At 41.7% G+C, this 20,372-nt stretch overlaps 2 protein-coding genes across 19 annotated transcripts; one reads left to right on the plus strand and one right to left on the minus strand.

Moving 5' to 3' along the window:
* Window positions 1-172: 172 nt before the first annotated feature.
* Window positions 173-16,731, minus strand: NFYA (nuclear transcription factor Y subunit alpha). Of its 13 annotated transcripts, none has more exons than XM_049832960.1 (10): window positions 15,663-15,772; window positions 13,255-13,376; window positions 11,443-11,529; window positions 8,990-9,136; window positions 7,565-7,696; window positions 6,798-6,903; window positions 6,099-6,265; window positions 5,127-5,300; window positions 4,654-4,755; window positions 173-3,859 (listed from the first exon to the last, which is right to left on the minus strand). In XM_049832960.1, the coding sequence occupies exons 2-10, from the start codon at window positions 13,327-13,329 to the stop codon at window positions 3,806-3,808; spliced, it is 1,044 nt and encodes a 347-aa protein (XP_049688917.1). In that variant the 5' UTR covers window positions 13,330-13,376; window positions 15,663-15,772; the 3' UTR covers window positions 173-3,805. The 13 variants fall into 13 exon arrangements, with proteins under 13 accessions (XP_049688917.1, XP_049688915.1, XP_049688916.1 ...); XM_049832958.1 differs by lacking the exon at window positions 15,663-15,772 and adding an exon at window positions 14,389-15,634; XM_049832959.1 differs by lacking the exon at window positions 15,663-15,772 and adding an exon at window positions 14,027-14,364.
* OARD1 (O-acyl-ADP-ribose deacylase 1) lies at window positions 16,179-20,017 on the plus strand. 6 transcript variants are annotated; one of them, XM_049832975.1, is made up of 6 exons: window positions 16,179-16,331; window positions 17,506-17,573; window positions 18,129-18,273; window positions 18,426-18,484; window positions 18,864-18,976; window positions 19,306-20,017. In XM_049832975.1, exons 2-6 carry the CDS (start codon window positions 17,538-17,540, stop codon window positions 19,406-19,408), a joined length of 456 nt encoding a protein of 151 aa, XP_049688932.1. In that variant the 5' UTR covers window positions 16,179-16,331; window positions 17,506-17,537; the 3' UTR covers window positions 19,409-20,017. The 6 variants fall into 6 exon arrangements, with proteins under 6 accessions (XP_049688932.1, XP_049688930.1, XP_049688936.1 ...); XM_049832973.1 differs by lacking the exon at window positions 16,179-16,331 and adding an exon at window positions 16,856-16,990; XM_049832979.1 differs by lacking the exon at window positions 16,179-16,331 and adding an exon at window positions 16,959-17,057.
* The last annotated feature ends 355 nt before the right edge of the window (window positions 20,018-20,372 follow it).

Raw genomic sequence — 20,372 nt, forward strand, 5'->3', positions numbered from 1 at the left:
AAGAGCAGCAGATGCACCCAGATGTCCCCCAGGCTGGAGTCTGAGCTGCCTTCATGGAGGGCAGGAAAGCTCACTGGCTACCTAGGCGTTTCTTAGCAGTGCTAAAACCACTGCCTGCCCTCACCGCTCCATGTCACTGCTGCCACTTGACTGAAAAGAGCAGAAGGTCTGAAAAACAGAGCCAAAGCTTGTTCTCGGTTTATAAATTTTTATTAGCTGGATAGTGTACACAGTACTTACAATTGCATCTATTAAAGACCAAAATACACTTGAAAAAATGCATCATATAAAAAAAATTATAAACTTTTAACTATATACAAACTTTGCCTTACATTACATTAATCTCAGTACCCTCCCACACCCATTCACAAAGAAAAGATCCCCCCTCCCCCCCTTTTAACATGCAAGGCCTTAAAGCCATTTAGCATCACTTGAGGACCATTTTCCACATCCCATTCTTTACACTCATATAAAACTGTTTTTTGATCGGTTCGCCGCTCCAGTGCTCTCTGGGTCTATCGACCACGTTTCTCCCCGAGCCTCTTCTTTTAGCCTCATCCATTCTTTTATGCACTCCTAAAGTGGAGTTTTTGCTTAAATGTAGCCAATCCACAAAGAATTCTCATTTAATTACTAGAGAGGATTGAACTTTATGACATCTCCAATTTAACAAATTTACCCAGGAAAAGAAAGCAGACTTTTTTGGTAACGTGGTGCTGACCAATAACTCCAATCTCACCAAGCAAACACTACTTTTAGAAGTGATACACATAACCCAAAGCAAATGAAAAAAATATGACAGTAGCACTCAGGCTTTCACATCACTATTTAAAGTATTAACGATAAGACTTCCTATATAACACAAATCCATAGGTCTTAATACACATTCTACAACAACGGATTGGAGAACCTATATATGAAGGGCTTACTGGGAAAAAAGTTCTAGCTGTTTTGAAGAAGTTTACAAGTTCATCAAGGAGTCATTACTCATTAAAAAAAACAACAAACCTATGTCAGAGCAATAATCTTGCTTCCCTAACTTCCAACTCTCAGTGGGGGTTCTCCAGGACAGAGATTAGCCATCAGTTGAAGAGCAGAAACGTTATAGAGAGGCTGTCTTACTCCAGCACAGAAATATTCCTCCAATACATGAATACTGCACTGACAAAATGTACAGATGCTTTAAAAAAAAATATTTACAGTAATGCTGCAAATTCATCTAAAGCAAATTTTGTGTTATTCCTTCACTAAAAGAGAGCTACATATTTCCTGAAATGGGTGACCTCACAAGAAATGCTAGGTGAGGATTTCATAGTCGCCAACTGAAGAAAATAAGCACCATGCTCTAATTGGCCAAGTATTTTAAGGCGGAAGCAACCAAAGGCACCAAAGATGCCATCAATGCAATGGAGGTAAACAATTGCTTTTTAAATCATTAGAAAAAAAATCCTAATGTAAGATTTGTGAACACAGCATTAGATTACTAATATAACTTAAGACAAAATCGAAAGAAAGATTTATTTGCATGTCAAGAACTAGGCCACCTCCTCCCATAGCTGCAGGCGTCACTGTGTGTCAAACAGCTTCTTTCTCAGCTTTAGTTCACCATGTCAGCTGTGGCAAGGGTAAGAACATGGAACTAAAAATTCAGAAAAATGAACTGAACTCCATATAGAAAATCCAGCTGCCTACCTACAAATAACAAATCTGCATTTTTTTCTTTGTTCTTTCATTGGCTACATACCTCCCCACAGGTGGTGGACCTAAACATTGTCATCCTTAGTATCTAGACAGGCATAGCCTTCCTCCAAGATTGCCTGCTGGCAATCTAGAATCTGACATTTCTCCACATTTCTGCTCCCTCCTCTTGCATTCCTTCCCATCTTCTCATACTCTTAGGTCCAGTATTTTTCTTCTTTTATCCAAAGTAAACAGAATTTTCCAGGCTCAGTCTTTTTGTATCCTCCCCGTCTTCTACAACTTGCTGATTTGTCCTCCATTTTGCATTTAGTCATAAGCTTTCAGTAAATGCTAAAAACATAGCGGGGAGATAATACGGGTTGTATTTTCAAGTTACATTTACTTTTTTTGTCACTTGAAAACAGAGTTCACTGAATTTAAACCAGTCTCACCCATCCTTGGCTGCTTTCCTCAAAAACACCTCAGCCTCTGCAACTTTACCTACTCACATTCATAATCACCTCCCTCAGTGACAATGCCTGGCAATACTTCCAATCCCATGCTTAACTGCCATGATTTTTATGTTTTAACTACAGAACACAACAATTGGAGAGATGGGACTACAGCAGGCTGGTGATATGATACACAGAGCATCTGTAAAACTCATTCAAGATGGGAGGAGACAAGCATGGAAAGATGCAAGTATCACCTATTAAAATGTTATGAACTACAGCTTCCATCACCAAATTTCAGAGTAGTAAGAATGGAGCAAGCTTAAAATCTGTAATGAGCTATGGAACTAGAGATAAAGATATGTTTTGTCAAGATACTCAGCCACAAGCCAGCTATAGGTCATGAAAAAATAATTTTTTTTAAAATGTAAGTACTCCTCCTTCATTAAGTGCTACTTTTTTTTTCTTTTTTTTTTTTTTTTTTTTAATTTAAAGAGGATAGTCCATAAAAAGCCTGAAAGGTTCATCAATACCTGCCTTCATTTGTTTAACAATCCTTCAGTTGCATCAGGGTAAGATGAGTTGCCCTATGCTTCTGCTGTCATGAAATGATCCCTCACTCTGTGTAGAATGAAAGAATTGTAGAACTGATTTAGAACAGACATCAAGAAACACCGTCACAAAGAGGATCAAGTGCTATCGTTCTGAGATTGCAGATTTTGTGTCTTTTGCAGGAACCATGCACTGGACTGGCAGGTTAGAAGGAAGATTTAAAAAAAAAAAAAAAAAAAAAAAAAATCCTTTGGAAGGGACTCACTCAAAACTTTTAATCCTTTTTATGCCAGCATCAATTTTTCTTCCAAAGCAACAACTACTGGCAGTAAACACACTAAAAACCACCCAGAGATTGCTTTTACTAATTAAATCCTTATCCCCACAACACCCTCTCCCGTCTTACTTCTTGGAACGGATACACAATATATCAAGTCCTGTAATAATCTTGAAATATTTCTATAATTTTGACTGGATGGCTGAACTTTTCCCAGAGAAGAGCTTGCTGTTTACATATTTTTCAAGGTGGAACTTAAAACAATCCCCTTTCAGTTTCTGCCAGTTTCAGAAGTGCAGATGCAACAACAGGGAACAGTTCAGTTGACAACAAAGTCCAAAGGTGTAAGGAGTGAATGTAAATAACAAGTCTCTGCTGGGAAAACAAAGTACTGTGGTATAGCCACATCAGTGCTGGTTGCTATAAACTGGATTATGTCTCTGTACAGAAGGGCCATAACTCCAAGAGGTCTTTGCTGGCCCTGCTTCAGCGTGCCAGAGTTATTGCTGATCACTGAGTCAGTGGCACACTCTCACCCATGGCCAATCTTAATGCAAGAGATGTTTAAAAGAAGAAGAAAAAGGCATGAGCAGTCAGACTCTGAAATCCTTGTGCTGGATCAGAACAGTATACCAATAAAGTTGTTAAGTTTCTATCTGTTGAGTCAACTGCAGTTAAAATCTTGACCACATACTGAAAATGTGGTGTGTGTTCTGTAGAAAAGGATAGGCTGTGATATGGCGATTGTCCCATTGAAAGACTCGCTTGATACACTGGAAAGGTAGGACAGACTTGCAGAAGGGATGGGAATTCTATTCAGTTATTTTTTTTCTTTAAGCAGTGGTTAGGAGACTCTGATCATCTGTGTCATTGCTTCTTCATTGGCCTGAGTTGGATCCTACAGATACAAAATACATACCATGTTGTAACTTCAACATTTTTCCTTAACAGCAGAGAGATTCACACACAGCTATCAAGAAGAGATACTCCTGCCCCCTGCCTTGATCTCTAAACATACCATATTTTTCCTGGGTTTTACAGGCCAGTGTAGAGAAATGGGATATATAAATCTTAATAGTTTCTAGTAATGTGTTGTTTCTGGTAATAGGGAAGACCTAGTACAGGTCTAGGATTTGGGAAGCATTCTACTTCAGGATAAGAAATAATCTTCCGCTAAAGCTACAGGACTGCTTTAAAGCACTAATCAACAACAGAATTTGCTAATTCTACCCTGTTGTGTCCCCTCCTTGGAAAACCTGACTTGTACTTTTAATGTAAATCAATATGCAGCTAAGAATCAGATATTCACATTTTTAACTTTCCATCAGGTGGTGTCTCTACCTTTAATTCCTGTCCTAAAAAAGTACTTCTGGTATCCAACCAGAAAGCCTGCAAAGACTGTATTTCTTAGGACAAAAAAATACATTCTCTGTTTGTAAAACAAAGTGAGTACATTTCTATCAATATTACTATAATTTAATTACTCAAGGCAAATAGACACTTGCTCTCTATGAGAAGTGAGACAGAAGGTTTCTTTACAACGCCTGAAACATAAATTCAAAGACAGAGAGAGACAAAGGTCAGCAGCCTAGCCCAAAAAAGAACAAACAAACAGTACAAAGACACCTCTAAAGTGTATTCTGAAGAACTCAAAGTGGCAGTTGTCCAAAGAACAGATAAAATTCTACTTACCTGCATATGAGGGCTGTCTTTTTCCTTTGGTGAGAAGAAACGTCCACCTTCTCCCCGCTTCCTGGCCATAGCATGACGATGCCGAGATTCATGCAAGTATTTCTGCAAGAATATGAAGGTGATAATGAGAGGCTAGCCTTCTATTTCAAATTCAGTACTTTCAGTAGGGAAAATTCCTGACCACTAGCCAGTCCCCATCCTCCCCCTTTGCCTGAGGAGAAAGTGTTTACAGTAAATGCCCATTTGCAATACAGCTACATACACATTCAACAATTAAATGCATGCAAAGGAAACAGGACTGCCACCAAGGGACCTAAAAAAATTGTTCTGATGTAGCTCATGGGGGGAAAAAAAAAAATAATAAAAAATATTGAAGAATACTTTAAGATTCTAGTCCCCATTTTCCAGAACAGGTGGTTTTCTGTGCCTTTCTCATAGAGCAACCCTGTATTATATCTGAGTTATATTCTCACCCTTCTTTCTTTGGGAATTTTTCCCTCCGCTTCAAGCTTAGCACGTGCCTGCCTCCTCTTAAGGATCCGGTGATACTGCTTGGCATTTACATAGAGGGGCTCTTCTTCCAGCATTTCTGCTCCAGGCAAAGGTATTCTCTGGATAGCTGGTACTGATCCAGCTCCAGGTACCATCTGTAAAGAGAGTATGTTTTTAGTACTTGTAGCTCAGAACACAAAGTAAATGCAAAAAAGTAGTTTAAAAAAAAAAATTTAAAAGGGAAATTGTTTGGGTTTTGTTCAGATAATGCATCTACTTAAATAAAAAGGAGTGATAAAGTTGTTCCCAAACTGCAGAACAAATTTAAACAAATCAATTACTTGTAAGACGTGCTTCTTTTTTTTCTGACAATGGTACAATTTCAATACAATATACAATTCTATGACCATGTTACTGCTTCTTGTACAATTAAGCATACAGGACATGCCCATTGCTTCCCTTTATTTTTGGTTATCACTTATTTAATTTATATGATAATTTCAGATAATTTTTGTAAGCAAATATTACTTGTAGAGCTGCTGACATCTAGTGGGGACAAACAATAAAATTCAAGTTAAAAGGCCTCACTACAAAGAAATAAGAATTGGCAGAAAAAGCCCTCATGAATCAAAGAAACAAATACTAAGGGATCCTTAAGAAAAGCAATAGTTGATTCAATCTTTTTAAACCTCTGCTTATCAGTTAACAGCTTATTTTGAACTTCCGTTTCTAGACTTCTGAACTCAATCTACTGTGGGAAAGTACAGAGTACATAGACCACAATAGGACACGGGCCATTAAAACTGAAAACTTACATTGTTTAAACTTTAAACTAATGGTAGCTACTGAGAAGACTGACCATTTTAAGGTAACATGAATCTCAGACAACAGTTTGTGCACTGACATCTTAAACATCAATCTTTATAAATATCAATGGAAAGTTAAATACATACCATAACCATTCCACCTGAATTGACAACATTTCCAGCAACTGGCAACGTCACCGTGACAGTCCCTTGTCCACTACTGGTTGTATTGGTGTTGGCTCCCGTTTGGACAATTTGTGCTCCAGCCAAACTGGCTGCTGGAATGGTGATCATGCCTGTAACAGGGACTGTAACTTTAAGAAAAATAAACACAAAAGAAAAAAAAAAAAAGAAAAAAAAAAAACAACCAAAAACACGCACACAAAAAGAAGGGAACACCATTAGTCCCACTTCTGTTTTTTACTCATTCATCCTTCCATAACATGCAAAAAGATTCAGAAAAGTATTGCAAGTTATTAAATAAATTCCATCACCTGGTCCTTATACTTCCTATTTTTTGCATTTGTATCTGCACAGTAATCCCAGTGTCAGATAAGAGATCATATACTCTAAGGTGGAAAAGCAAACTTAAGCGTTTCTTTTGTAATAGCCCTTGCCAAAGAAAAGAGCCATTTTTTATTTTCCTGGGGAAAGAACCGCAGACTGAATTCCTGTATAGTAACATAAACATCTCTTATTCCATTCTCTATGCCAACAATTCGTATCACAGCAGTCACAGCACTACCAGCATTGCAACTCAATGTTTTCTTTGACAATAATTACAAGGCAATAAAAACCTATCAAAGAGATATTGAGAAGTCCTGACTTTCACACCAAAGCTCATACCTTGTTGGAGAATGGTTCCATCAGCATTAACTGGCTGATAGACTATGGTCTGGCCTTCAGCTGCTTGTGCTACCTGTTGTCCTTGAACTGCTATTTGTTGCTGGGTCTAAACAAAACAAAGAACACAGTAACTTTACAAATTGTTTATTTTTCAAATTCCACAATTCCTGCATTAACACATGGTGCTTAAGGTGTTTCAGGCACCTATTTCTTTTGCTTTATTACAAGCATCAAGAAATAGCATGGAGCACAAACCAATTGAACTGTAGATAAAATACCTAAAGCACATATAACACACTTTTTCTTACAGTGTAGTATTTAATATTGAAAGAAACAAGTTCTAGGTTTCCTGTCTCACTATGAATATGTATAAAGGAAGAACTACTCTGCTCAGAAATTTAATTTTGGTCCTAAACAAAAGAATCAGCAGAAAACCCAGGTATGACTAGACTACTTCACAAAATGGCGCACGTATGAAATTAGCAATACTTCATGTTTTCATATTTCAACAAATAGACAAAACCAACCATGAACCAATAAAATACAGAAACACAATGGATAAAAACATGCAATCTATTTATTCTGCCCCAGAGTTATGTATGAAAACACTACAAAAATATGAAATTCATTCTCAAGTTCTCCTCAATATTAATAATTCCTCCTTTTTTTTTTCTTTTTCCTTTTTTTACTTAACCACACCTTAAGTCATTTGTCAAGTTTCTCTTCCTATTTCTCTCAAGAAAACCCTTTCATGCTGGTGCAGTTACCTGTGTCTGGCCAGCAGTAACTGCAGTCTGTGGCTGCTGTATAATGATCTGCTGGGTCTGGCCCTGCTGCCCCTGTACCTGCACAGCCTGCCCACCTTGAATCTGAATCTGACCTGGCTGGACCAACTGAATCTGTGGAAGAAAGAGTCAGAAAGGAACATTAACTATGCCTCTTATTTCTCCCTCCTTGGCCTCAGCATTACCAGATCATCTCTGAGGATGATTTACCATTGCAAAGAAAAAGAAAACACTGATTCTTCTCTTTTTCCATTTTAAAATGAAGAGTTTTAATTTATTCCTCCCTGTGACACAGCAGTCACAAACATACAGAATAGAGGAAACATAACATGCTAGTGTCATTATGCCCTAGCAGTTCTCCACTGCTTACACAATAAAAGGGTCAAAAGAAATAAATTATTCACATGAAACTAGGAATAATACTACTCAGGTGAAAGAAAAAAAAAGGACTGATTTAATGTATCTGTAGAGTGTTAATTATGCAGCATACAGAAGTACTCTTGGATACACATAAAAGTTGTCTTCAGCTTTGCAGAAGTCTTTCCACCAATGTGGAACATTTCTTAGATTAAAAAAGAGGAACTGGAATATGGCTTGAAGCTTGTGCTTAAAAACCCAGTTATGGATTTTCCTCCAACAACCAGACTGTAGGGAACCTAACACAAAATATATTGGTTTTCAACAAAAGAAATTTTAAATAAACACTAAATAAACCTCTCAAAACACCAAGACATCATATGCCTTCCTGGACTGTGCTGAACTTGATTCCTAAATCCCATTCTCAAATCACTAGAACACTTTCATTATGCCACTGTTAAGAGTTCTTCCCCTTTGCTCTTGAGGAACACACTTTCAGCACCTGTTTAAATTTAAAAACTGTCTTTTAGACAATTATTTCAAAATAATTGCTTCTAATAAAATCCAGCTTCTATACTCCTACAGTATTACCTTCTGTGCAATGGAAATGTTTAAATTCACCTTCAGCCATCACATATTAGATTAACTCAAGCACAAGAGTTATTTTCAAGAAGCTTTCTTAAATAAATAAATTGTCTTTCTGAGCCATAAATTGAGTAGGCATCAGACCACCAATTGTACTGCAAGGGCCAGTTAAAATAAAAATAAAAAACCCATAAACAAACAAAAAACCCAAACCAACTCCAGCTGTATTTTAATGGACTTCATTTAAAAGGTTTGCACCATCCCATAAAATACAAAAATCAAATACACAAAGAATTTTCATTGCATCCTTAACATGCAGCTCACTGCCAGATCCATAGCTGGAGAACGACCGCCTTTGCCCAGTTTATTTTAAGAGTGCTGAGGCAAACGTACTATCTGACAAGGTGAGAACATCACAGTTCGTTCTCTGCAATTTATCTTAAAATAAAATTAGGGTTATCTCACCTGCTGCAGTCCCTGAGTTCCAGAAACTGGGACTTGCATGATTGTCTGGCCCTGACCCCCAGGCACAGCCTGCACCATGATCGGCTGGCCAGTTGATGTGATCAGCTGACCTCCGCTTACTTGTACCATTAGTGGTTGACCCTGGACCTAGGAAACAGGAGAAAAAACAAACAGAACAATGAAAAAGTCTGGTGACATGAAGCCAGAAACTGAGGTGGCTACCACACAAGGCTAAATGCTTACCTATTTTAATGCGGTGACCAGAGAAACTAAGCAACAGTCACTAAACTGGGTTTATAATCAGCATCAAGTATCTTTAGTTTCTAAAAAATTTTCCATGATGTGCTACTGCGTTTAGTAAATTATCTTTTTCTGTTGCAGTCTAACCAAAACTTCCAAGTCTAATTGCAATAAAGCATGAAAAGCATGGCTAGATTTTCCAGACACGATAACCATCTTCGTGCACAGCCCGAGAGCAAAGTGTAATAAAAGAAACTTCATTATCCACATCACTATTACTAATCTTTAATTGGGGTTCCTAATGAGAAAAAGCTCTAAATAAGCTATTCTGACAAAGAGATTCTGAGGTAGCTTCAACTCTGTCCAATTACATGCTTATAACATTTCCATTTCCTAACGAATATATAGCATGAGATGGTCTTAGAGAATCCTTTCACAGTTATTAAGTGAAATTATAAATGTAACAACAGAAAATGTAGTTCAGTAAGGAAGAGTGAAAGAAAATAAGCAGCAGCCACTTCTTTGCCGAATAAGGCTTAGAGTGGATTTATAAATTTGGCATAAGAGTCTCTGGACTCTTAGACCAGGTGTATCTCTGATCACTAGGGAAAAGGCCAATGAAAAGAAAAGCAAGGTGAAAACCTCTCTGTTTAAACATCCTCACCTGCTGAGTCCCCAGACTCCCCAAAATATATCTTTAAAAATACCATACCTCCATAGCTTAAATGTGAAATGGGTCTTACGAACTAGGTAATCACTCTTTACCATGCTCTGAGTTGTTTAGAAACAAGAGCAACACAACATGATAAAAAGTCACCAAGTTCTTGTAAATTTTCAAGAATATGCAATAGCAAATGCTCACTCTTCAACCACTGTAAAATACCAGGCTAAACATCAGTAGAGAGATTTTCAGCACATACTGAACTACCTAAAAAAAGCTTCATTTTGCATAGTTGAAATATCTTAGTGAATTATATGCTAACACATCCACGGAAACAACCACAGTTGTACCTCAGTGATCAACACCCTACATAGAATATTGTGACTTTACAGGTCACCTAATACCCTTGCGATCCTGTTCTGTTCCTCAACCTTGTAACTACTGCACACAAGTCCCTAACAAAAATCGGCAGTATTTGTTTTGAATTACAACAGAGAGAGATAAGCATGCTCATTTCAGCTGCAGAGAAGCACAGTCAGCAGTACAATATCCAATAAGCAGAAAGAAAAACGATGCATTCCAGGATTCTTGTTAATGTATTAGAGCAAGAAAAAAAAAAGGGGAGGGGACACAACACATAACAATGACCAGGAGGCCACAGTGACCCAAGCAACTCAAGTCAGCCAGCTTTTCATATTTTAACTCTGAACATAAAAAATGCTGTGTTCAATTTTACACCTGGCAAGACGATTCTAGCCTCTTAGAACTCTCCTCCTCTGAAGAATTAACAAACAAACAAAACCAAAATACTGAGTGAAAAACACACCACTAAACTGCTATGGCCATCCAGGGTTTATCAACTTCTTCAAAAGCCTCCTATGTGAGCTAATGAAATGAAGTTTGCAAGACAAAAAATACTTGATATTGAAACAAATCAGGGTTTGAAATAACCTTGCATTTCTGTCCAATTTGTGATCTATTTACTGTTAGGACACATACTTCTCCTGGGTTTTCCTGTGTTGTTCACATGTAAATAAGAAATCGGATCTCTCAATCTCATAGAGGCCAATATTGTCCTCAGGTGCCCTTTTTAATCACAGATGAAAAAGGCTCACTCTTCAAACTCATGGGTCGTCCACCTCCTCTCTGTCTTTGTTTCATGTAGTGAAGACACGGAACTACTCACAGTGGATATCAGGAATCTAATCTCCTTGAAACTACAGGAAATCTTTGGGTTATATCTCTTGACTGTTACTTCCTCATCTTGGTGGTTTTTCCTTTTAAGTCTCATTTCAACCACTATTCACTTTCAGAATTACAGCAGCAGGAATTCATGAATGCATCAGGTTTTCTGGCATGTGCCTGAGATCCAAAGAAAAGCTATAACCCCATGCTCTTCATGGAAAACCCTACAGCTAGCATTAAAGCACAGATACTACTGCTAACAAATCTTCCTATTCCTATTTCAAACCCTGGAAAAAACACAGCATTAGATATGTGGCGATGGTGAGAGTCATGCAGTGCTCACAAACACAATTAGAGAGATCACCACTACCTGGAGGGTCTGGACTTGCTGGCCTGAGGCGGATGCCACCTGGGCCTCAGTCTGCAACTGGACAGCAGTGACACCACCCTGCTGCTGGGAATAGGAACAGGAATAGCTTGAAACATGGAAATGCACAGCTCTGACAAGAGATGACGACACTTTGCTGGAAGAGGGTGAATTTAAAATTCATACACACTGCTCTTGGAACATAAGCAATGTGAATATGTTTAGCAAACCTAAGAATGGAATACCACCAAAACTGCACATGATACTGACAGGCTTCAATATCCCAAACAAAAATCACTTACAAAGAACATGAGAGGTTATTTTGCAGAATTTAAAATCTCAGCTTCACTGTTTTAGGCTGCTACTATTCTGCTTAATGTTTCCTTTCACTGTGCAGGTTTCTTCCTGTGAAGGGGTTCCAGACTTTTGTCAGACTTGTTAGTTACAATAAAGGCCATAAATTCCTTTCTGCACAGAACAGCAGCACAGATGACTACAGTCTAAGCTTCATCTATGTCACCCCTGCATCAATGTCTTCCCATTACTGACCTTGAAGGACAATCTTGAGAGGTTGCAAAAGCAGTTAAATCTAAAAGCCTTTTCTATCTTTAGCCTCTTCAGTAAGAGTCCCAAAATAATCTGCATTAACTGTGTTAGCATTTGGGAGATGAAGGACATCTGTCTACTAAAAGCTGTACTACAACGGGCCTGTTAAAAAAATGTATTTTAGAAAATCATTTCATGTCAAATACAACACGGGCTTTAAGAGCACGTACTGAAAATGAAACAAGCCAAGGTATGTTTTTACCTCCCTTCTACCTACAAAGTGTCAATAAACCCAAATATATCTTTGGTTATCTGCTGGAAGCAGGTATTTTTGGTAAATCTTAATATATAATTTTTTTAACCTCACGTGCAATCTTGTTCTGACTGAAAAAGCCAACTAAATTCAATGCAAGAAGCTGGTCCCCGCTATCAAACACTCAAAACAGGCTGATGACAAAGCAAAGCATATCTCATTAAAAACATAATCCAGTGGCTCATTCATTTGCACGACAAACTAAGAAACTCCTCTTGCCTTGAAACAGAACAAATGTAAGATGCAACAAAAAATTCAGCTGCAGCACAGCTCATCTGAAAATGCATTACTATATCTGAATGGGTGAAGCTTAACAACAGTAAAAATCTATAAACCCTTAAAAAACCCAGCCCTACTCATCTGCACATTATAACATGAACTAGAAACTTCTTTCTGAAATGGGTGAATTCATCCAAAGCTACATGTTTTGTTGCAGTTCCTGTACGGTGTGTTCATTTTGATCCACCTGTAGTTCTAAAACAAAGGATCTCAATAAGTACTTATTTTGAGAAAGCCCCTATGGGCTTGAACAAAACCTATTTCAATTTGGGGGGGGGGGTGGGGGGGGTGGGGAGGGCAGATCTACATTGTTCTTTGTGGACAACTGACCATTTATATTAATATTCTCTTTCCTCCATTGTCAGAGACTATTTGTGACTTTCCTCATGTCACTACCAGTTTGCAAACTCCCTACTACACTGAAATTTGGTAACTTGTATATCTGCAATTTTATTAATTTAATTTTATAATAAGTATTTTTTAAAAAACATATTTAGTCTGACTTCAAGCCTAGTCAGACCACTGACCACTGATCAGGTGACAGAAGTCAGATAGAACACCTATCCAGAGGGTATCACGAAGCATCTTGCTGGTTCTGTGAAACTCTGAGAAGTACAGTCAGTTCTGTAACTCAGCCTTGGCAATGCCAGCTTACCCGTTATCACTTTCCATACCTGCTGCTGAATCTGTCCAGCCTGCACAACAATTTGCTCTGTGGAACTGTTACTATTCGCTGTGTACTGCTCCATAGCGCTTCAGTTCCAATATGGTAAAAGGCACACCTCAGTCTGCGTATCTGGCAAGACAAGTTAAAAAAGCATGTAATTATTGACCCAAGATTTGAAGATCTGTATTCTTTTACAATAGCTGAAAATCAAACCATCCACTGACACTGAGGTCAGAATCACACAGTAAGATCCACTGTTTAATCAAGGACCTACCTCCTTCCTAATGTCACCTTACTTTCAATTAAGTAGCAAAACTAGAATTGTAATTTCAAGAACATATAACTTGACTGAGAAGTATTTCAATCTCAATTCTGTCATTATCTTCAGTGAATCAAATAGTAGCTATGAACCTGTCTCTCTTCCTGTTTTACCCCTCCAGTCTGCATATTCTGGGCTACAGACAGTTGCCTACATCGTATATTGGTGGTGGAGAGGGATGAGAGGGGTGTAATCACTAAAAAACCCTCACAAAATACAAAGTTGAGGTGTAAAACCAAACTACATTTCATGAATTCAACAAAGCTAAGTGAAATTGTCTCTCCTTCCCCAACTACGCAGCACTCCCTCTGCGTATCTCTTCTCTTCCTACTTTCATATATTTTGAAAATACCCAGCAGACTTCTCCCTGCCTCCATCCTTTTACTGCCTCTCATTTCTTGGACCCTTGCCTACACATATGAAGAACACACTATTGAAAAAAAATACTCAGTTCCATTACCTCCTTCTCCTTCCCAGTTCTTCTCTTCTCAGGTGATCAACAAGGGAAGAATTCTTACTATTACTTTTAATGAGGTATTTGATTTATGTTATGACTGAACAAGTACCTCCTACATTAGTGAAAAAGCAGCCTGTAACTTTAATCTGCAGTCTTAAAGCAACAAAAATCCAGGCTCCTTCAGTTTTCATAGAAATGTACACAAAATTTATTCACAGCTTAAACTAACTGTAACAGTTGCTGTAATTACTACTGTAATGACACCTCTCATGCTTCCTGCTCTTTAAGTTTAAAACATCCTTTGTACTTCAGTGTCTTGCATTTATCTTAAGAACACTTCATTTTTTCATCAATGTACTCCTCACCATGGCCTAAGACGACACACAATGATTTTAAATCTTGTTGTTTTCTTGCACGTTAACACCAAATGTCGCTTACCTACAAAAATAAACGATTAACCGGTATGTATCATGACAGACCAGAAGCATGCTCATTACAGGGGGCATAATACTCAACCATAATAATGTAAGAACCTTCTCAGTCCCTGTCAGATCTTTTGTTCAGAATAAGGATGTAATGATGCTAACCCTGGAGATCACAAAGATAATCTGAGTCACTGAAAGGCACTACATTTTACTGCAATTTGAATTCTATCCTTGGCCCGTTTACTAACAGTTTTTCACAGCCTGCCAGAATAAAAGAAGATAAAATATTCTTTCTGAAGATGATACTGCCTCCTAAGGTTCTCATTTCAATTTTGCACTGCATACTTAATTTCTGCCCTTAATGCCTGTGGGCCTGTCAGAAAACAGCTCCCACATTTCATTCTTCAGGGAAGTATTTCAACAGCAAGCACAGGATGCCAGTAAACTGTATTTGCCAAAAGTTCTCTGGCTTCCTTAATGCCACAACCAATAATCAAGCACAGGCGTACTTCTACTTGGCCATGCTTCTTCGCAGACCCCGGTACCTGTCTTGTTTACGTAAAATATTAGCAGCATTGTAATCCTAGCTCTCTGCACCAGCTGTGGCTAGCCAAAGTTACAAACAAGATTTTACATGCGCTTGATCATAGTCTCCAAGGGATGACTTCATTCCTTTCATTAAAGCCCAGAGCAACAATGTTCCTGTATCAAAGTTAAATTTTAAAGATTGGTCATCTACTTCAATGGCACGCTCCTCCCACAGCTGATCTCACCAGTCAGCCCCTCCTCAGTAGGCCCTTGTCTGCACGGAAAATGACTTAGTGTTCTAGTTCTATCAGCATATATTCATATATATACACACACACATATATGTAAGGCTACAGAAGCTACACCAACAACAGTTCCTTCAGCAAATAAGCTATGCTAAGAACAAACTAGCATGATAAACCATGCTAGGACTTGAGCTAACTTGAAAGTATCGGTATTAAACGCGTGGCATCCTGAAGCAACATTACTAAATTGGCAGAAGTTTCTAGGGCAGACCCTGTCAATCTACCCACACGATCGTTGTCCTCTACCGACACCAGCAGAGGACAGACACCCGCGTGAAGCCAAAGGCAGGATTTAACTAAAGAGCAGCACAGACAGGCCACAGTCCTCCCTCCCACTGTTCTGCAGCACAACACATGTGGCACCCAGATTTTGTTTCCCACCTCCTTATCAAACATGCAAGTCAGGGAGTTCTCCCAGGGACGTTTTAATTTTATTGCAGAAAGCCTCGGACCTGGGGATCTTCTCTGCGGGCAGAGCCCCCGCGCTGTGCTCAGGCGGACGAGGCAATGCCCTGCAGCTCAGGGAGGAGAAACCGAGGCGGCCCCGGGGGCCCCCCTCGCTCCCGCAAAAAGGGCAGTTTCTCCTCACGGAGGAGCACGTGGCTGGCGACATTTGGCGTCCAGGTGCCTTGAGGGGAGGCGGGAGGGGGAGCGCGCACACCCGCTTCACCGGCACGCTGGCAGCCCCGGGGAAGAGGAAGGGGGCGGGGGGAGAGGCAGCGACCTGCTCTGGGCGCCTTCCCCCCCCACCTCCCCCGGGCAAGGCGGGGAGGAGGAGGAGGGGGCGGAGGAGGAGGGGCGGCCCGGGCTGCCCGCGGCCCATCTGTCAGCAGGGCCGGCGGGGAGGCTCGCCCGCCCCGCTCCCCCCCCCTCCCGCCCGGTCGAGGGCGGAGCCCTGCCGGCTCCCGTCCCAGCGGCCCCGCACGGGCAAGGCCTGTCCCCGCCAAGGGAGGCCGGGCCCGCCGCGCACCTCCCCTCAGCGGTCCAGGCCGCGGCCTCGCCTTTTCTCCTCCACCGCTGCCGCCCTCGGCCCTGCGCCCGCACCTCCCGGTACGCTCCGTCCCGGGCCCTCTCCGTCCCGGGGCCCGGCGGCCCCGGCCCCTCTCCTCCTCCCGGTGCGGGTCCCCCCCCGCCCGCCCCGGGAGGAGCCGGGCCCCGGCCCCTCGCCTCCCCCCCAGTGCCCGGCCGGCCGGCCCCGGCCCTGCGAGCGGCCTCCTGACTGGTCACTCGGCCCCGCCAATCCCGGCGCTGGGGCCGGCGCTCGGGGGCTCCATATTGGCTGCTCGCACTCACCGTGCCTCGCTCCCCCGGTTCGGGTCCCGCGCTGATTGGCTCCGCTACCGGTCCCCGAAACCCAATCAGCGCCTCCACTCAGCCGCCGCGCAAAATGGCGCCCAACCCCGAACAAAGGCAAGGGAGGGGGCGGGCGCGGGCGGCGCAGGCGCACGGCGGCGCCCGCCCCGGGTGGCCCCGCCTCCCTCTTCGCGGCCCTTAGCGCCGGGCACCGCCCGCCCGCCCGCGCCCTGCCCACCCGCGGCAACTGCGCCTGCGCCCCAGGCAGTGCGCGCGCCTCGTAGGGCGGCCGCGGCCGGCAATGCGCAAGCGCCGGCTGCGGCCCCACCCCCTTTCTCCTCTTACCCTAGGCTCCGCCTGCGAGCGCCTTGCGCATGCGCCGGCGCCACGGCGGGTTGGCCTTCGGAATGTTCTCGGCGAGTATCATAGAGAGGGCGTTCCTCCCGCCCGCCTAGAGAGGCGAGCGCCGGCGGCCATGTTTAGGTGACGATAAGGCCGCCGTGGTGGAGCGGAGGAAGGGTTGGGTTGGCCGATGTGGGGAGCGCTGGGGAGGTTCTTCGTGGTGCAGGCCCCGGCCCGGCGGATCGTTCTTCACACCGTGCCCGCGGGTGTGGCCAGCTGAGGGGTTTACCTGAAGGGGCAGGGCTGATTTGGAGGAGGATGGAAGGCCTGTGGGTGTCAGTTGCGTGATGAGCCTGGGCTGAGGCCTCCTTGCACCTCCTGGGCTGGAGCTGTGGGGCTGTAGCGGGAAAGCTTGCGCCACACTCTTCGGGGGTACTGGCCGCCTCCTTTTCTGCTTTCAGGGGGTGTCTTGATTGTTGCGGCTCTCCCATAGATGAAGTAGGCTTAGCCTCGCACGTTCTGGCACACCAGCTTAGTGCCTAGTTTGGGGTTCCTGATAACTCTGTTCTTCTCTCTGTCATCTTTCCAGCTGCAGGAGTCTTCACCATAGCCCGTGTTACCATGGCCACCCACTTCTCCAAGGATCAGGAGGAGAGAGTGCGTAGAAAATGGGTTATGTGGGCTACTGCTGTGATGTGTGTCTCTGTAAAGAGGCCTTCCTGTTATTGGAGGCCTAGTAACGTGGCAGCTGGCTGTACTATCTACCTTTTTGGAGGAAAGTGGCTGACACTGCTAAATTTCTTGGGCTTTTGTGCTTATGTCAATGATGCAGATACTGTACAAGAGCACAGAGCTTACCTGCTTAACTAAATATCCAGCACTGACACACCAATAGTATGCTGAAGATGTGCACTAATCCAGCTGTACTCTCTATTATGCAATTTTCCTTTTTAAGCATTGATTTTGTAAAATTAACTGCTGAGCTGGCATGTGGTACTCATAACTGATCTTGTAGAAAAGATAGATAGTTACCTGTATATTGGGTTCGTATTTCATGCCAACTCATCTACTTGGGAACTGCATCTTAAACTCCGTGCCTTACGCTCTTTAGTCTACAGGCTTGCCAGACTGCCTGTTATCTTCATATTGTAGTATCTGAGTCTGCACTCTTAGCTTATTTTCATTTGCCCTTCTGTTTGTGCTCTTTTCCAGATCAAATGTGTTAAGGGGGACCTTTTCTCATGCCCTCAGACGGACTCATTGGCTCATTGCATCAGCGAGGACTGTCGCATGGGTGCAGGCATAGCTGTTCTTTTTAAGAAAAAGTTTGGAGGCGTACAAGAGCTGTTGGATCAACGTGAGTGATACACATGGGGTGGACATGCAGGAGCTGAAGGGAAAACCTTGATTTCCAGCAATAAGGGTATTCCAAGCTACTTGGGGTGTAGGGGGAATTATGTAGTGGAACGTAACTGTTTCAAAAATACCTTCTTAATTTCTTCACTTTAGAAAAGAAGACTGGGGAGGTGGCAGTTCTCCAAAGAGAGGATCGATACATTTACTACCTGGTAAGAGTGGGACATCACTCAGGCACTTGCCTGTGACTAAACTATATTAGATATGATGAGGAGGACTTTAATAGTTGTGGGGTTTTTTAGTATGTTCCTCTAAATAAGAGGTGCGAGATGTATTACTCAAATATTGCTAGTTGAGGAGAAGCCAAGCTGTCTTGTGTATGTATATTTAAACTATAAATGGACAGAACTAGCTGCTAAATTGCACTATTTTAAGCTGTGAAACATAGTTCTTTTTCTGAGTCTTTTTCTCTTCCCAGTAGCAAGTCTGGGTGCGGGGTTTCAGAGTGTAGTGGAATATGTTTTTTAAAAAAGAAAGTAGTTTGCAGTGATCATGCCAAAGGAACAACTGACCTCTTACGTTTATACTTAGATTACGAAGAAGAAAGTTTCTCACAAACCAACATACGAGAATATGCGAAAGAGTTTAGAAGCCATGAAAGCTCACTGTCTAAACAATGGAGTTACTGACATTTCCATGCCTAGGTAAGAAAAACAGTTACTGCAATGTAAATACTTGAGTGTTTCTTGCATAGAAGGATGTTTGAGAGATGATCCCCTGCTGTGAAATAAGAGTTCAAGTATCCACTTCTCTTCAACTCTTCTGTCCAATTGTGCAAATGAAATTTGCATTTCCTAGTGCATTTAAATGATAGCAAAACATAAAGTTTGTCTGTTTCCTTATTTTAACTATATAAGTTGATTTGAGGTGAGATCAGTTAGTGCCACATAAAACTGTAGCTGCTTGTTGTGCTAGTTGTTCATAGCATGCTCCAATAGAGGCTATTACAGCTGTTTGATGTCTTATTTTCTAGGATTGGATGTGGACTTGATGGCCTGGATTGGAATAAAGTTTCAGCAATACTTGGGGAAGTGTTTGAAGACACAGATATAAAAATCACAGTTTACACTCTGTGAGCAAAAGAGTTTAAAGAGAGCTCCATTTCCCTTGCTTTCAGGAGTGGAAACCTGTTAATTGGTGAGGGGGGAAACTGCATGCTGAGCACATTCTTCGTTTGAGTGTAGCTCACTCTTGTGTTGGCAGTGGCAGTGGCTTTTCACAACAACAACAACAATAACAACAAAGCTCCAGAGCAGCTAATTTGGGATGTAGTGTTCAGGGAGCCTGTAAAGAAGGCAGAGGTATTGTGGTAACCCTCTGGGAGTGCCCGGTCAGTCCGTCCCAGGAAGCCACCAGATGTCACTGGTCCTCCACGGAGCACCTGCTTGCACTAGAGCTTCTACTTAGAGCTGACGGTTCCTGTGCAGAGTGAAATTGGAGCTGTCTGTTGCTTAGGTATTTGTTGGTTTGTAGTTACAGTTGATAATGGTGAGCTGTGGAGCCCTGACACTTTTTTTTTTTAAAAAGTTTTGCAATGTTCATATTTGGCATACAGTTTAGTTACTCTGTTTATTACAGGATTAAAAATTTAATTTCTACCTTCTGGCCATAAATACAATTTTTTGTTATGAGATTGTACTTGCTAAGAATCATGCTGTCAACATTAAATAAATAGCTCTTCAGTAGTCTGCTGTCAGATCAGAGCATGGTCCTTTTGAAAAACATGTCTGTATGTGTTGTGGCTGTATTCTAGAGGAAACCTGGGTTTTGAAGGGGAATGGTGGAGATCTGTAAAGACACCTTGTGTGCATTTTATGCCGCATAGCCTGCAGAACTCAGTTTTCTGAGAATCCACACGTGTGAATGACTGATGTGCCATCAAAAGTCATAGCATGGAGTTTAAGGTTTGTTTTTCATATTTCTTTTTTTACTGCATTTGTAGTTTAGCTCTTACGTGTAGGTTGGTGTTTGATGTCACCAATAGCAAAAGCAAACCAGTAAAATACTTAGTTGATCAGATCATTGGTAAACACTTGGGTT

Source organism: Accipiter gentilis, chromosome 29 (assembly GCF_929443795.1).
Source record: "Accipiter gentilis chromosome 29, bAccGen1.1, whole genome shotgun sequence".
Classification (NCBI taxonomy): Eukaryota; Metazoa; Chordata; class Aves; order Accipitriformes; family Accipitridae; genus Astur; species Astur gentilis.